The 18,450-nt window shown below is 29.1% G+C and overlaps 6 protein-coding genes across 6 annotated transcripts; 4 read left to right on the forward strand and 2 right to left on the reverse strand.

Moving 5' to 3' along the window:
• Positions 1-536: 536 nt before the first annotated feature.
• Positions 537-1,410, forward strand: MKS88_001650 (uncharacterized protein; the record flags this gene model as incomplete). Its single annotated transcript, XM_067214597.1, has 3 exons — positions 537-640; positions 827-933; positions 1,313-1,410. 3 exons carry the CDS (start codon positions 537-539, stop codon positions 1,408-1,410), a joined length of 309 nt encoding a protein of 102 aa, XP_067074538.1.
• Positions 1,411-3,630: 2,220 nt separating this feature from the next.
• MKS88_001651 (rhomboid protease ROM4) lies at positions 3,631-5,490 on the forward strand (the record flags this gene model as incomplete). The annotated part of the gene is made up of 1 exon (XM_067214598.1): positions 3,631-5,490. One exon carries the CDS (start codon positions 3,631-3,633, stop codon positions 5,488-5,490), a length of 1,860 nt encoding a protein of 619 aa, XP_067074539.1.
• Positions 5,491-6,535: 1,045 nt separating this feature from the next.
• On the reverse strand, positions 6,536-10,040 carry MKS88_001652 (transcription factor 25; the record flags this gene model as incomplete). Its single annotated transcript, XM_067214599.1, has 4 exons — positions 6,536-6,618; positions 6,796-6,915; positions 7,082-7,339; positions 7,604-10,040. The coding sequence occupies 4 exons, from the start codon at positions 10,038-10,040 to the stop codon at positions 6,536-6,538; spliced, it is 2,898 nt and encodes a 965-aa protein (XP_067074540.1).
• A 1,841-nt stretch (positions 10,041-11,881) lies between these two features.
• On the reverse strand, positions 11,882-15,741 carry MKS88_001653 (GTPase-activating protein; the record flags this gene model as incomplete). Its single annotated transcript, XM_067214600.1, has 3 exons — positions 11,882-14,210; positions 15,510-15,578; positions 15,713-15,741. The coding sequence occupies 3 exons, from the start codon at positions 15,739-15,741 to the stop codon at positions 11,882-11,884; spliced, it is 2,427 nt and encodes an 808-aa protein (XP_067074541.1).
• A 594-nt stretch (positions 15,742-16,335) lies between these two features.
• Positions 16,336-17,305, forward strand: MKS88_001654 (histone deacetylase; the record flags this gene model as incomplete). The annotated part of the gene is made up of 3 exons (XM_067214601.1): positions 16,336-16,354; positions 16,593-16,913; positions 17,040-17,305. The coding sequence occupies 3 exons, from the start codon at positions 16,336-16,338 to the stop codon at positions 17,303-17,305; spliced, it is 606 nt and encodes a 201-aa protein (XP_067074542.1).
• A 38-nt stretch (positions 17,306-17,343) lies between these two features.
• On the forward strand, positions 17,344-17,939 carry MKS88_001655 (histone deacetylase; the record flags this gene model as incomplete). Its single annotated transcript, XM_067214602.1, has 2 exons — positions 17,344-17,720; positions 17,903-17,939. 2 exons carry the CDS (start codon positions 17,344-17,346, stop codon positions 17,937-17,939), a joined length of 414 nt encoding a protein of 137 aa, XP_067074543.1.
• Positions 17,940-18,450: the final 511 nt, after the last annotated feature.

The following is an 18,450-nucleotide window of genomic DNA, read 5'->3' on the forward strand; positions in this document are numbered from 1 at the left end:
AAAAAAAATATTAGGGGTGTTTTTTTTTTACCTTATTTCATATATTGGCATTACTTTGAAGTGCATTGTATGTATGTACGTATGTATATAAATTTATGCACGTATGTATATATATATATATATATATACGCATGCATATATTCGAATATGAACATAAGTTGATGAAGAAGCCCCCTTGCTCGTATAACTTCATGGGGAAATATTTCTTTAACGTTAACTTCTCTAAGTAAGTGTCCATCGAAAAGCATGATCCATGTTAAAGCAAAGTATGAATAAGAAAACACACATTACTCATATTTTTGAAAAAAGAAATGACATGAATATGCATTAATTTGCATAAGGAATTGAAAATTTAACAAAAAAAAACATTAATCTGTGAAAGCGGGACAAAATGAATTTTACTTTTAGTATAAAAGAAGCTTGAAAAAAAAAAAAAATATATAGAATAAAATAACACAAGATAACATAAAATATAATAAAATAAATGACTGAACTGTGGGGGAGTTAAAACTTTTTTAGTTTCTTTCTATTGAAAAATGAATATTAACAGAATAAATAAAATTATTCTTTGTTCTAAAGTGGAACTAAAGTCCATAGAAAAAATCGACTTTTACTCTGGCGCGACAAACAGTGTAGTAAAGTAATACATCATCTATACAAACAAAATGGCAAATGTGGCATGCGCAAAAATATGCCTTTCTGCCATGTGGCATAATATACATTAGCGTGAGTAGGTGGGTATATATGTGTATGTGTATGTATATATATATATATATATATATATATAAAACATATATATTTATTTGTGTATGTCTCTTTCCCTTAGAGATTTTTGCGCCTTCTTTTTCCCTATTTTAAAATACAACAATTTCCACATTCCATATACCTTTCATCACACGACTGACGATGACGAGAAAATCGTGCTGTTCCCAAGTAAACAAAGATTTGCATATATGTTGTTTATATATACTTACATGTATATACACATACATAAGGCATAAGCATACACCCATACAAACACTCATATAAACACTCATATAAACACCCATACACACATCCATACACGCATACATACATACATGCATACCTTCACAGATACATGCATACTTACACACATACATACACGCATATCCTCGATATACACTTATACATATATAGTAATAGCTATTTTCTTACGGCCTTAATTTATTATTTTGTTTTTTTCTAGTGTATGATATGTTTTCTCCATTATGTACACATTTTATGTTATTGGTAAAGTTACATTAAAAAGTGGTTTATACTCTCTGATGATTTTTTTTTTTTTCTATTGCAGAGAATAAAGATAAACATATCATTAATTTGAGCTTGTACAAATACAGTCAACAAATATATGACAGAATAATATTTTTAGACAAAAAATTTTCCAAGTAACATCCATAAAAATGTATGCGCATATATATGTATTTATATATGTATATGAATTTATATATGTATGTATACATATATTTATACGTATTTACATATATATATATTTAAATATAAACACGTAAGCGAATTGTTTGTAATGCCGAGTATACAATTAATTTTTTTTTTTTTTTGAAAAAATAAAAGTATATGTAATATTCTCTGAATGCTAAAATTTGTTTTAAGTAATATTTTCACATGTTTAATATATATATTTGTTCATACGCAAACATAAAAAATGTGAGAATGTGCATTGTTTAGTACGGTCAGTTACATATATTTTGTATGCAATATTTCTTATGCAATATTTTAAATATATTATTTCTTATGTTTTATTTTTTATTTTTTATTTCTTATGTATTGTTTTTTTATGTATTATTTTTTGTTTATTATTTCTTATGTATTGTTTTTTTATGTATTATTTTTTGTTTATTATTTCTTATGTATTGTTTTTTTATGTATTATTTTTTGTTTATTATTTCTTATGTATTGTTTTTCTTGTATTATTTGTTTATTTATTATTTTTTTTTTTTTAGTTCGCTCAGTTAGAAATTAATCGGTTTGTACTTTATTTGGCTGAAATAATGACTCATTCAAAGAGTATTATTCACGAGAGGGGAAACAACATTTTATTTTTTTAATTATGTGAAAAGTAAACTTTGTTAGGGTACATATATCTATATATATGTGTACACTTATATTCGTATGCACAAAAATATATAGTACAGTTCCACAGCAGCTCTATTTTTAGTAAAAAAACGAAAGACTGATCACAAGATAAAATGTACTGTCTAACAAGACGAAAAGTTTAATTTTTTACTGTATTTTATTTTTATATGCTTTTTATTATATTTTTTTTATTTTATGTAAAATTTGTTTTTTAATTTATATTTTTTTTTGGTATATTTTTTTTATGATTAACAAAACGTTATTTAATTTGTTTTTCGTTTTTTTACGTTTAACCCACATGTGTACATATTTTGTCGTATACCTTATTTTTACTAATTAACGTATGCATAAATTTCCGTTTGAAAAGTATACCTGTCCGTACAATAAGTTATGGTTTGTGCGTATGTATACATGAGCGCGTGCATAAATGTTATATAATATTTGTTACTTGGTATTTGTTATTTCCTAGTTGTTTTATTTTATTAATTTTTTTTTTTTTTATGTTTTTATATTTAACCTCTGTACCAGTTCCTTTGTGTAAAAAAAACAAAAGATAACGCCAATGTTGTCTCACACATATAGTGTAAACTTAAGTCCCTCTTATTAAGAAATAGCAGATTATTATTTGCACGTTAAGAATGCAGAAAGGTGTCTGTCATTGACTAAAGCTGAAATTAAAACTGAAACGTAAACAAACTTTTTTTTCAAGTTGTTCCATCCTTTTGTCTTTCATTTTGTTTTATCGTTTTGTCTTTCATTTTGTTTTATCGTTTTGTTTTATCGTTTTGTTTTATCGTTTTGTTTTCCTTTTAATTTTTCTTCTTTATTTTCCTTTTAATTTGTCTTCTTTATTTTCCTTTTTATTTGCCCACTTTATTTTCCTATTATTTTCCCACTTTATTTTCCTATTATTTTCATGTTAATTTGTCTTCTTTATTTTCCTTTTAATTTGCCCACTTTATTTTCCTGTTAATTTGTCTTCTTTATTTTCCTGTTAATTTGTCTTCTTTATTTTCCTGTTAATTTGTCTTCTTTATTTTCCTGTTAATTTGCCCACTTTACTTTCCTGTTAATTTGCCCACTTTATTTTCCTGTTAATTTGTCTTCTTTATTTTTTTTATTTACCCTCGCATGCTTCCCCGTCTTTATGGACCTTTTTGCGGATTGTTCTTGTAAGCGTAATTATGAACACGATTGTTACAAATTGATCATCATTTTGATCTTCAGATTTGTCCTCTTCTAATTCTGCAATAGTGTATATTTTGCTGGCCTTTTCAAAGTGTTAATGAATATATCTGTTTAGTAATTTTACGTGATGACGTGTACAGATTATTTTCATTTGTCTTCATGTACCTGTGCATAACGTATATATAAAAAGACATACATGCAATATACGAAAATTAGTGCGTACACATACGTATGTATATATATATATATATATATATATATATATATATGCTGGGTGAAACATCATCGTGAAATTTGTAAAAATATGCGTAAGATCTGTATTATCGACACATGGAAATAAACAAAGTAGCTAATCTCAAAGATGAAGAAAAGAACAAGAATAAAAAAAGCATATTTGGTAAAGTGGTAGATCCACAAAGACGAAATCGTGGTAATATCACTACCACATATGAAAAAAAAAAAATAGATGGGTCGAAAATTAATATTCTCGATGAGTATAAAATGAATAAAGGAACAGGACCATTTGGCAAAGCGGCAGTGGAGGATAGTGCTAATTCATCTGATAGGGGGAGTGATATTAGTGATATTATGAACAGGAATAAAAAAAATTGGAAAGGGGGTAAAAACTCGATAGGAGGGTCAAAGAGGATAAGCGGGTCAAACGACATAAAGCGACAAAATACAAAAGAAGGAATAACCCCTAAGGATGGAAAAATAAATAGAGACGAAAAAGAAGACATAAAAATTATAGTAACGAGCGATGATACTTTACATACACTACCGGCAGGTGCCGTTGGAAGACGAGCCCCTTTGAACCCTTTTTCATCACCTATGCTTGGAAAATACAGAAGGAAAAATAAAAATGGCAAAGTGAAAGTAAAAGACCCACGGTTAAATAATAATCCACTTGTAGGTAGATTAATTGTGTGTATATCTACAACAGCAATTTTATTTTGGGTATTTTTTTCTGAATTGATATTTAATTATAATACTTTTAATGGTAGGTGTATATCAAAGGTGTTATATCCTATATATACTGAACCAGTAGCTGATAAGAGAGAACCATTTTTTGTATTTTTAGGATATGGTGCATGTGAATATAATTTAGATGAATCTGCATCGGATAGACATTTTGTTGGTGTAAATACAGCTGACAAAGGATGGCCAACAAATAAAGTAGAAGAAAATTCAGATGGTTCAGGAACATCTAGCTGGGATTCAGTAAACAGTCGTGTATATAATTTGTTAGGAGGGTTAAATACTAATTATATAAGGAATTATGGAGAAATATATAGGTTATTTTGGTCAGTATATTTACATGGAGGATACATGCATATAATATTTAATGTCATATGTCAAATACAAATATTATGGATGATTGAACCAGATTGGGGTTTTATTAGGACAATGTTACTATTTTTTATTTCTGGTATTACTGGTAATTTATTATCAGCTGTTTGTGATCCTTGTGGTGTAACGATTGGTTCTTCAGGGTCTTTATATGGTTTAATAGGAGCTTTATTTACATACTATATAGAATATTGGAAAACTATTCCTAGACCTTGTTGTGTATTAATTTTTATGATTCTTGTTATTATATTTGGAATATTTATTGGTATGTTTGGGTATACTGATAATTATGCACATATGGGTGGTTGTCTAGGAGGTATCCTCTACGGATTTGCTACCATAACAACTGTGTCAGCTGCTGATAAGTGTACATTAGGAGAACGAATGTTGACCTCCCCCCCTTTTTCTTGGTTCTTTTCAGAAGAAACGAAACAGTTAATTAATGCTAAAGCAAAAGAAAAAAAAATTAAAGGAGAAAATTATCGAAAAAAACAAATTGCTAATAAAGTACACAAAGATGATGCTCTTCATGTTGTTATGTCTATTATGAAAAATAGGATTAATGATGAAGGAAGACCACCATGTAAAATGAAATTAAGAGAATGGATTGTACGAATTACTGCTGCATCGTCCTTAATTATTATGTGGGTCATTTTGTTTATTTATTTATTAAATGAAAATGCCTACAAATCCTATAAACCCATGGGTCAAATAAAATTCTCAGGCGTCCACTCATGCTACTGTTGTGAGATAGCACCTCAAAAATTTCCTTACATTAATGTCAAAAATTTTTTCTGGTGTTTCAATAACGAGGAAGCCACAAAGTATTACTGCAATTAGAGGGGGGATGCGCGCTGTGAAAAGGTGTGTTGAACATGGGGGGTTAATAGGGATTTGTCTTATCCCCGTGCGTGCAGAAAAGGAAACTGTATAGAAAGGAGATGCGGAGCAAGAAAAAAAAGTGGGACACCTTTACGTTACGCCGAATTTCTTCTTAATTTATTATATTCCATTTTAAGTTGAACAGAACGAGGTGTGACTTCATCGCACTGATTTGTGCCGTTTGTGCAGGTTGAAATATATACAAATGTAATAAAAAAAAAAAAAAAAATTGCTAGCTAACTAGGTAGCTAAAATAACATTCAATATTTGACGAACGTTTTTTCCCACATATGCAAATGGGTAAAATGGCTGCGTCGTATACTTTTTTACTTTCCCTCTTGTATAGACATTTATCGTCTTATCTTTTTTATTTCATATATTTTACTTGTTTTGCTTTATTTGTTTTGTTTTGCTTTATTTGTTTTGTTTTACTTTATTTTATTATTATTTTTTTTTTTTTGCCATTTGTCCTGCGATCCATCCGCTCGACATTTTGCAATTTTACCCATTTATTTTACATTTCATGATTTACTATTACGTTTTCCTCTTCATAACTACTATTACAGTTAAAATTATAATTGTTTTTCTTTCATATTTTCCATTTTACTTTTTTTACCTTTTTTTCTTTTTTTTTCTTTTTTTTTCTTTTTTTTTTCTTTTTTTTTCTTTTTTTTTCTTTTTTTTCTTTTTTTTTCTTTTTTTTCTTTTTTTCCCTTTTGTTACCTTAAACTGTTTTAAATTTCCCTATGCCTCATATAAAGGGCGTCATGACTCCGTGTCATCAATCACGGTTACGCATAAAGTGATATCCCTTATTTTTGGTTAATCGTCAAATATATATATATATAGATATAGATATAGATGTAAATGTATATAGAATAATATATACATTTGTAAACAATAATGCATAAACTTTCACACATGCATACTTAACGAAATAACATACCCGAGTAAAATGCCAAAATTCGAGAAGAGGCGAGAATGTAGGAAGACTGTTAACGAGTCATGAAAAGTTAAAAAGTCTCTTCGTTTCATTTATGATTGTTCTTAAAAATGTTGATAAGTACACAGGCCTCGAATGCGTGCCTGCGTTAGGGAAAATGGAGGGTAAATGAGTGCACACGAAAAAAAAAAAAACTTTGTTATTAGAAAGTTCAAAATGCTCGCATAAACGGGCATACGTATGTATAATATGTGTATATATATACACATACGTACAAATGTATGACCGCACAGTCACGCATGCACATGCCAGCTTCGTACGAGGAAATGGTTTCTCATCACTGCTACGACACAGGCTACGTAAAAAAGCACACCACTCCGATATACTGATCTTATCATGGTCATAAAAAAATGTGTCCTCACTTTTCTCGCCCTCATTCTCTTTCAAATTATAATTCTAATTCTCATGTTCTTTTTCTAATTTGCTTTCTCTTTCGCATTCTCTCTCTTTTTCTCTTTTTCTCTTTCTCTCTTTCTCTCTTTCTTCCTCTTTCTTTTTTTTTTTTTCTTTTTATATCATGCTTGTATTTTTATTCGTTTTGATAACCATAGTAGTCTACTTGATACCAGGGGAGCAAACTCTGAAAAAAGGCTATCAACAAATTACTATTTAACGAAACATAATAATTGGAAGTAACACTAGGGATATTCGTTGAATAAGCTCTGTTCTTTTCCATCATAAAATCAGGTAATAAATAATTTCTTGACTTGAATTCTCCTACCCTCACGTCTTTGTACTTCTTTATGTCCAACAGTGGGATCTTTTTCCGCCAATCCTTGCGTGCTGCTTCCACTTCCTGGGACGCTGAAGGGGGCAAGCAACAAGCAAGAGAATGTTAAATAAGAACGTGTATTCCGATAATGCGTGAAACGATCATGCGTAAAAGGAAAGCACAAATAATGTAATTAATGATAAAACAGTCCGATCACTATCTATAAAATGCAATAAAATGGACATGAAATGGTCAATAAATTGTCGAAGTTGAGCCAGAAAATTGTCGCAAACTGCCTGAACGGAGTGGACTCCGCTTCGCTTCAATTCGCTGCTCCACTTTTCGAAAAGGATTACCTTCTGTGTCCTTGTAGAGCTCATGTATGAAACTGCAGCATACGTGAAACCAGGTGATGATCCTTTCTGACTTATAATATATATTGTTCTTTTCTAGATAGCACGAAATAATTTTCTGTACACTCTCATATTCTTCTGCACTAAATAGGGTGCTATTTGAAAAAGGGGGATTAGCTAGTATGTCATTAAACGTTAAATTATCATAAATGGTTTGTTTCACTACTTTTGATTTAAAATTATTAAAATTTAAAAAAAGGTGTAAAAATGTGGGGTAACATAATAAAGCTCTTATTAAAAACAAGTGAGCACAAAAAGAAATGGAAAATAAATCCCCCTCATTGCAACTAGACCCTACAGAATTATAACAATTAAAATTAATATTAAAATGGAACTTCATATATTTACATTCCTTATATGAAAAGGAATTTATTATATCATTTTTACTAATTAGTTTTATCTGATTATAATCAACATAAGAATTATTTTTCAAGTACAAACATAGGGCTACGGAAAATGCAAAGTTTGGCAAAATTAAGTGCAGCCTAATTTCGAAGTTATCAAATGGGCTGCTCCCTAGCGCGCCATTCGTTTTGTTGGAGAGACAGTTGTCCTTGTTAGCGATGTTAACAGTATTAGAGGTGTAAGTGCTGTCGACCTTATTTTCCCCGTTAGACACTTTATTCACTTCATTTTCTACATTCGCACTACATGATGCCGTGTTTATGTCCCCCTTTTGAGTGCTTATATCAGCGAAAGTGCTTCCTTCCTTTGACCCTGCTTTGGTAGTATAATTTTTATTTTCCATATTTTGTTCTAATTTTTCATTTCGTAGAATCGCTTCCGCTTCTGGAGCTTCGCAATGAAGTCTCTTTTCCAACTCAACCTGTGTGAACCTTCCCTCCATGTTTGGGTTGTCCTTCTCATCAATAATGCCTGCCATGTTGCTACTTCCATATGTGTAATCAACCTTATCATATGAATTGCAAATATCATCCTGTCGATGATCATTAATTTTTCCGTTTTTGTGTATACTCATAGTGAGAGAAGAATGCTGTTGAGCTAAGAATGGATCTATAATTTCATTAAATCTGTTTGGTGGTATAACACATTCAACATTTTGCAAAACAAAATTAAATGAAAAATAAATTAAAAAATCGAATAAATTGCACTTTAAAATTAAGTTGTCCATTCGTAGTAGAGTACTACACAAATCATAACGTAAGTCAATCTTGCATAATAACTTGGCTACCTCTAACGAAGTAATTGTACATGCTTCATTTTCAAGATAAAGCATATGCATATATAAAGATTTAAATAAAGCTTTATTATCATAATGAAATGGATTTACAAACACATGATTATATTTATTTAAAAAATTAGGATTAAAATTAATGTGAAATATATTTTGTAATAATAATAAAGACATTTTTATAAATTTATTAGCTATTTCGAAATTACTCGTTTCATTGTAATATTCTGATAATATTAATAATGTATCAATATGAAATGGGTATTTTTTTAACAGATCATTCATTGCTTGTATATCATGACTGTCTAGTAATACATAAAATAAATTTTCTGCTTCCAAATATAATTTTAATTTTTCTAATTTAAATTGATTTTCATCAAATTTCATAATTAATGGAGGTTGAATTGTTTTCGTTGTATAATCTTGAACTAGCCAATTTTTCAAATATTTTATTTTACTCTTTTTTATAAACTTTTTATCTTTAATAAAATCTTTTCCAAATATTCTTTTTAGTTCTACATTCACATTGAAATTGTTTTTTTCTAATTTTAAGCAATACTCATACTTTTCATGTGTACAAGCAAAAAGGTATAAGTAGCTTGGTTTATTATTATTATACTCAGATGGATCCAAAGAATGTTCCATATCCCCTTGTTCTTTTTCCTTTTTTTCTTCTTCCCCATCTTCTTCATTTATTTTGTTTAATATGCTTGAAATTTCTTCATCCATGTTTTTCTTTTTTTTCTTTTTCTTGCATTTTTTACCTCTTTTTGATATATCCTCTTCTGCTAATAGAGGTACCTTTTTTTCTTCTACCTTTTTTATAACTTCCTTACCAGCTGCTTTGTTATTGCCATTCTTTACCTTTCCATGTTTATTGCTACTGTTCACACAGGAGTAGCATTTTTCCTCATCGCTCAAATTGGCATCTTCATCCTTTGATCTCTTTTTTCCGTCAATATCATCCTTTGTTTTCTTTTCTTTTCTACCATCGCCCTCCTCCCCATTTGTGCTTTCCGACGTATCATCATCCCCATCATCATCTTGTGAATCTTCCAAGAACTTAAAGGAGTGCTTTTTCTTTTTTGGTTTAAAAGATAATGCTTCTGCTTCAACAATTTCTTTTATTTTGTTTATTTCATCTCGATTTTTCTCTTTTAAAATTTTTTTTAATAACCTGCTAGACATTTTTTTTTTTTTTATACACTGAAAAAAAGAAGAGGTAAAATAATAAAAAAGAAGAGGTAAAATAATAAAAAAGAAGAGGTAAAACAATAAAAAAGAAGAGGTAAAATAATAAAAAACAAAAAAAAAAGCTAACTGATGAATATTTTGGTCATAACAAATCACAGCGACACAAATGAAATGTTTTTATGCCGCTATTAAGAAGGGGGATGGGGTCGCAAGTAACAAGAAATGTTCCAATTTAGTTTTATCGTTCATAGGTATATACATATATATGTATATACTTATACATATGCACAAGCATGTACATTTATGGATCGATTTTTCCTTTTTTTTGAGAGGGTCACTATTGGGGAATGTTTGAAAGGTGAGATTTTAATTCGTATTTCTTTTCCCTCTTATTTTTTTTTTTTTTTTTTTTTTTTTTTTTTATATATGGAAGTATGTTCAAATAAGATTTTTATTTATGTTTTTAAGAAAAAGAAACGTTTGACATTCATTGACATTACTTGTACGTGTATATGTATACACAAAAACATTTATACATACATACATACATAATGCATCCCACATAATATATGTATATATATATATATTATATATATATATATATATATGCATATATTTATATATATGTGGAAAAAATGAAAATATAAAATTAAATGAAGTGCACGAACAAAAGGAGTAAAATAGGGGTTTTCATGCAAATTCAGTAATAAAGGTGTAAAGTATTAACAAAATCAAAATAAAAAAAAAGGTATGATACGTAAAGATACAAATATATGTACACGTATGCATATGTATGTATATCTCCGAAATGGACCATGAAATAACGTATTTGTTAATCTTAAAACGCAGTAATAGGATTACAAAAAAAAAAGAAAAATTAAAACAAAGGTAACAACGAACGCGTGAATGCAAAATAGGATAACTTCAAAAAAATAAAGCATACATGCCCATACTTGAACATACATGCCCATACTTGAACATACATGTACATACTTGAACATACATGCACATACGTGAACATACATGAACATACATGAACACAAATTAACGTATATGAACACCCATGAACGTACATGAACACACATGAACATATATATACATACGTACGTATGCGCATATACGAATGTATGTACCCATATGCATTAGCAAAGGAGCATATCGTATGAAGTACGCTTAAAATAAAATAGTGTATCAGAATAATAGCAGTTCCTTTTTTTTGAAGGATAAATCTACATACAAAATATGATGCAAGAAACTGAAACAAGATAAAGAAAAATGAAAAATGAATACTAAAAAAAAAAATAAAAATTAGAATTTTTAATTGATATAAAGCAGTGGAGTTATCTTTTTTTTTTTTAATATATAATATATGACATATAATATAAAGCATATAATAAGTAGCATTTAATATATACGTGCTATGCGCGCGTATAACGATGTTTTTTTGTCTTTATATTAACATGTTCGTTATTTGCCAAGGTGCTTCATGTAAACGGAAAGACAATTCACTGGAATGTAGGCAGTTCTTCCGTAAGCTGCTTATTTTTATTTTATTTTACTATATTTTTACCATTTTTTATTATATTTTATTTTACTGTATTTTATTATATTTTATTATATTTTATTTTACTGTATTTTATTATATTTTATTTTACTGTATTTTATTATATTTTATTTTACTCTATTTTATTATATTATATTTTATTATATTTTTTTTTTTTTTTTTGATACCTCTTTTTTTAAATATACAAATGTGGAAAATACATTAACACAGTTTTCAGTTCTAGCGCGTTTCAAATTTGGAAGATTTGCTTCTGTTATAACTTTCGGTCAAACTATTTCGTTAAATTAAAATCGTAGTACGTGTTTGTTTCCATAAAGGCATTGTCATCCTCTCTTTTAGCTGCAATCTGTTCCTCCATATTACTATTGCTACTATGATTACTACGATTACAATTATGACCACTGCTATCATTACTATTATGACCACCGCTATCATTACTATTATGACCACCGCTATCATTACTATTATGACCACAGCTATCATTACTATTATGTCTACTACTACAATTACTATTATGTCTACCGCTACGATTACTATTATGTCTATCGCTACGATTACTATTATTTCTATCGCTACGATTACTATTATGTCTACTGCTATCATTACTATTATGTTTGCCACTATAATTATGCTTATCCCCCTGGAAGGTATATTTTTTTCTGTATTTTATTTTTTCACTATTACCGCATAAAATATTGTTATTAAAATTGAGACTAAGGCACTGACTGTCGATCATGAAATCGTTCAAGTATGTCGAGTCGTGAAAAAAGTTGGCACAATTCAGTGGGTGCATGTTATAACTGTTGTAATAACTAGTACATGATACGTTCTTACAACTTCTCTCTTTGGGGATACCACCATTATAAGCAGCAATGTTAACACAATTATTTCGTCTGCTATTCGAGTTAAATGCGTTGTAGTTACTCCCTTTAAACATGTCCATAAATTTATCCATAAATTTATCCATAAACTTGTCCATAAATTTGTCCATAAAATTATCCGAAGGTGCATCCTTTAGCTTATCTGTATTTTGTCGCTCTTTTGAACTCGTTCTTAACAAAAGAGAACACCTGACCTTGTCATAACTCTTTTTAACTTGTATTTCAACTTTTTCATGATTTTTTTTAAGAAGAATTATTTGTCTTAAAATTCTGTTAGTCACTTTAAACTTCTTTATGTAGATAAAAAAATTCTTTTCATCAAATAAATAATTGGTAAAAGGCAATTTTGTAATTGATTTTAAAAAAGTTAACGCTTCATCATATGACAAGGTAAGGATTTGTTTTTGATGATGATGCAAAATCGCTAGACTTAATTTTATTAAAATTTTGAGGCCAAATAAAAAAAATATATCCCATAATTTAAGAGTATTTTCAAAGCTTAAGTCTTGAGAAAATAACGTCATAAACCAATTTGTACAAAAGAAATCTATTTTAATTTTTTTTCTCTTAAAATAAGAAAATAATTTTGGTATATAAGCTTTTATCAAAATATTTAATTGGTACATAATTTTTTTTAATTGTGGAAAATTATATATGAACATTCCTTTTAAATTAAAATTTTTTAATAAAGCAATAAAACATCTTACTGTGTCTAATTTATTTTGAAAAACTAATAAAAATATAGCAGCAACGTAATTCATACCTTGGCAGTAACCTATACGTTTAAAATATAAAGAACATATTTTTAATATGTCCAATAATTTATTTTGCATGTTTTCTTCTTTATTTAAAAAAGAAGGATTTCTAGGAAACGTCCTATCAATATCTTTTTCAATTATTTTTTCATAACTACTATTTATATTATTTAATTTCGTATATGCTTCCTCACTCATATAGGTATTATCCGCTAGTAGGATCGCTTTCCATACAAAGCTTCTTTTTTCATTGCTAATAAATCTATTTTTGTATAAATTTTTTAAATTACTCAAAGAGTATACTTCGAAAAATAGTAGCTTACATGTTAAGGAGCAAATACATCTTTCCTCTTCATTCAAAAACGATATTACCTTTGTTCCTAGGAAAACACGCAAGCTTGAGCTTATCACAGCATTCTTTAGTACACTCCTGAGATATCCATCATCGCAGTATGTTAAATATTGTTTTTCTTCTTCCTCATCAGAAATATTTTCTTCTTCATATCTGTAACTATGCGCACCATCCTCCTTTATTCTGTCCATTTGGTTTTTCTGAAACTCTCCTCTCTTTTCCTCCATAATATCTTCACCATGTTCTCTCCCTTCCAATCTATATGTTCCTTTGTTATGTCCGGCATTTCCCTTATTCCTTTTTTCTACGATTTGTTTCAGCTCACTTAGCTCTTCCCTTCTCCTCAAGTAACCGCATCCACGACTAGTGTTATTGTTCGTGTTATGGTTTGTGCCATTCATGGAGTCATTTCCACCAACACTCGGGTTTAATCCCTCAACATGATCAACAAGATCGAGAATTTGGGGCCTATCTCTGCTGTATTCCTTTATCTTTTTCGTTTCTACCGTTGTACCTGAGCTTTTTCTTTTATTATATATTATAAAGTTTTTTATTATTTCATAATTATTCATTTCTTTTTTAAATTTCAAAGCTACAGAACTAACGAGAAAACTGCAGGATGGGGAGAGGGTATCGGTAAGTGTAGTTTCCTTTCTACCGTGTTAATAAGCACTCAAAGATTCTGTTAAGCGATCTCATTTTAGGTGGAACCATGTGTATACGTATATATGTCCATATATACGCATATATTTGTACACATATGCATACACATATACAAGCACATGTACATATATATACTACACATATCTATGTATGTATATACTTACCCATATATATAGCACTCATTTACTGAAAAGGAAGAATTTCAGAAAATTTTTACTAAATAAATATAAAGAGTTATTTTCGAAGACACCCCCCTTTGGTATATACACATTAATAAAAAAAAAAAAATGTAACAGCAGTTCATGTATAACTGGGATGGTAAAATTAAAAAAAAAAAAAAAAAAAAAAAAAGGGAACGAGCGAGCGAGAAAATGCGAAATGGAAGAAACTAAATTGGATAATTTTTTATTATATTGTAAAAAAAATGTAAATCCTAAAGGGGGGAACATAAAAATAAGGGAAACTAAACTTTTGACTTAAGAATTAAAACTTCTTTTTTTATCATACTAACTAATATTATATATGAATATTTGTAAGTACGTGTAATGTATGCATATGCAAATATTGTTCTCGGTGTTTACGCCTTAACTTTATATTTGCAATGCCCTCCTTTTGGTGGATTCCACTGACATATAGGTTTTATTGTATGTATAATGAACAGCCAATAACATTTTGATAAAAACATTAACAAGGGGAATAGTTTTGTGATCATGAATCAAGTGGAAAATCGTCTGTTATGTATATAACTTTCAAGAGAAGTTGAGTTAGCTGGAAAAAAAAAAAAAAAATTACAAGTTACAAACTGCAAAATATAAGCCGCAAATTATAAGCTGCAAATTATAAGCTGCAAATTATAAGCTGCAAATTATAAGCTGCAAATTATAAGCTGCAAATTATAAGCTGCAAATTATAAGCTGCAAATTATAAGCTGCAAATTATAAGCTGCAAATTATAAGCTGCAAATTATAAGCTGCAAATTATAAGCTGCAAATTATAAGCTGCAAATTATAAGCTGCAAATTATAAGCTGCAAATTATGCAAATTATAAGCTGCAAATTATAAGCTGCAAATTATAAGCTGCAAATTATAAGCTGCAAATTATAAGCTGCAAATTATAAGCTGCAAATTATAAGCTGCAAATTATAAGCTGCAAATTGTAAGCTGCAAATTATAAGCTGCAAATTATAAGCTTCAAATTATAAGCTCAAATTGTAAAATGTTGAACATAAAATACTCATTATGAATTACCTACGGTAAGGCACTTCTCCATATATTAATGATCTCAAATTACAAGCTAAAATTATTTTCAAAGTTGAACTTTGGAAAAACAAAAAAAAAAAAAAAAGGCGGAACGTTCTTACATCGTCACTTGTGTAGGAAGAATGTCATAAAATTAGCAAAAAATTAACGCTTTCATTGATCTTTTAATAAAATAAAATATGCAGATTAACATTTCAATGAATAGGTGGGTATTATTCATGCTTATTTTATTTAATGTTTGCTTCCTCTATTTTAATATGTAAGTCTATCGTTTTTTATATTGTTTAAGGGGTCCTTGCGGTGAGGAAAATTTGTTAATATGCTGACGCTACGGAAGGGGGGAAGGCGCCCTTACATAACACGTATAGACATATACACATACGTATTCGCGTACGTATACATATATATATATATATATATATATATATATATATATATGTACATGTGTGTGCGTACTTCATGTGCTGGGTTTATGGGCAGAAAGTTTTCTACATTTAGAAAGTACACTAAATAAAACGTTTATTCATTAACCAGTCGTTGTGATAGGCTCTCTCGCGTTCAATTTATATTTTGTTTAAAATAAAAAAATAAATTTAATTAAAAAGTTCAAAAAAAATGCGCTGCCGCAGTTTTATTTTGTTTTGTTGTATTTAAGCTTTGTTTTGTTTCACTTTCACTTCGCTGCGTTTCATTTTGTTTTATATTTGTACCCCTCTGCAATATAAAAAAGCTGTGGAATAAAGACTTTTTTTTCCCAACCCTTGTAGCAGTTTCACTTTACTAAAATATTTTACTGCTCCTCCCAACCCCCTCCATGGTTCTCAGTCCTATTGGTTATTCACTTTTATGCAGTATTGTGTATATGTTTGATTGCATAGCGTATTCCGAGCGAAAGAATAATAGTTTTTCTAGATTAATCTTGTTCCAAAGGGCAAACACTATTTACAACCTTGCGTTGTACAAAAAGAAAAGGGAAAGAAAGATATACATATCATCAATTGAGTCTTACCTTGAAATGTATGTACATCGAGCTGGCAAAAATTGTAATGTAAATAATTATGACTTGATCAGGAAAAAAAGTACACCTTCAAAAAAAAAAAAAAAATTTCAAATTTGATAGCCGTTTGTTGGATGTACAAGGTGAAATCAATGAAAAGATTGAAAAATGTTTTAAAGAAAAAAAATATGAAAATATATTTTGTAATCAAAAAAAGTTTTCAGCTTGTTCGAAAAATCCCCCTTACGTTTTTCATCCCATATATTCTGATGTTGAATTAAAACAAAATCATCGATTTAAGATAAAGAAATATGAACCTGTATTTACACAATTAAGCGGACTATGTATTTATGACAGGAACTATATTATTCCTTCAAGTAACATATATCAAATAAGTAATTCTTTATTTTCTGTACACGATAGAAATTTTGTAAATAGAATGTTAGATATAATAAAAAAAAAAGAACAGATAGAAATGTTCTAGTTAGATTTATAGTCCGATCTAATATGCCGCTATTTAGTTGAATTCAATGGCACAATTTTAAGTGCATTATTAGCTCTTAAATATTGTATGTGCATGCATATTTGTGGTGGGAATCATCATTCAAAGAAAAATGGTGGAGATGGCTTTTGTCTTTTTAATGATATAGCTGTAGGAATTGAATTTCTCTTGTCAGAAAAAATTATTGATAAAGTTATTATTTTAGATGTGGATGTTTATCAAGGGGACGGCACTGCTGAAATATTTGAAAATTGGACTAATGTAAAGATAATTATCCTCGCATAAAGAAGAAATCAATTATTGACATTGAACTGAGTCCCTACATGGGAGACGATGAATACATAAGTATATATAAAAATGTGTTAAAAGATATAGAAAAGGGAGAGGTAAATGGAGAACAGAAAACGGATCAGAAAATGGATCAGAAAATGGAAAAAAAAAAGGAACGGAAAAAAGGAGAACTGCAAGAAGGTGAACAACGAGAGCAGCAACGTACCATCCTTTTTTATCTATCTGGAGTAGATATAAGCGTCGATGATGACCTTGGTTTGCTTAACATATCAGATGAAGGAATTTATAATAGAGACTACTTCACTTATCAGATGGCAATTAAAAAGAAGCTTCCCATAGTTACTGTTTTCTCGGGGGGTTATAATGAGTGTGATAAAACCTTGGCTCAAAAGCATATCTTGACGTTTAGGTGAGTGGGTTTCCACAAGAAAAAGATTCCAAATTCGCTGAGCGTTTAGTCCATCGTATAAAAATATATAAATATATACATATAAACATATATGTGTACACATATATACATGCATGCCCCTTCGCAGCACATATCTGTTAAGGCTTACGAACTTTTCATCACTCCGCGAACGTTTTTTATAGGACATCAACAGTTGTATGGAATTCCCTCAACAAATGAACAACCGGAACAGCCGCATTCTTTGTACAATCACTATTGCGTATATACTTGCACAGTCGTATGTAAACTACCTATGTACTTGTTTTTACGCACCCTTGTGTACTTATTTAATTTTTTTCTTTTTTACCGTTGTTACACTTTTGAAGTTGCAATAAATGCCATTTCACATTTTACATAACTTTTTGTTTCAATTTTTGCGCAAAAAGGTATAAGAAAAAAAAAAAAATACTAAACGATATACATTACGCAATATGCGATATGGGATACACGATGTAGTATATAAAATATCTGATTCACGATAAAAAAATAAACAAAATATGGGACAAAAAAAAAAAAAAAAATTATGAACAGTTCATAATGTTCGCATTTTTTATGACATAATATTTTATCAAATATGATATGGACGAAGAAGCAAATGCAAAAATGTACAAGATTAATTAGGAGAAGTATTTATATTTGGGGGATGAATGATCCGAAATGAGTAAACAACGGATGGTGAGGAGTATGTATT

This window comes from Plasmodium brasilianum, chromosome 6 (genome assembly GCF_023973825.1).
Source record: "Plasmodium brasilianum strain Bolivian I chromosome 6, whole genome shotgun sequence".
Lineage (NCBI taxonomy): Eukaryota > Apicomplexa > Aconoidasida > Haemosporida > Plasmodiidae > Plasmodium > Plasmodium brasilianum.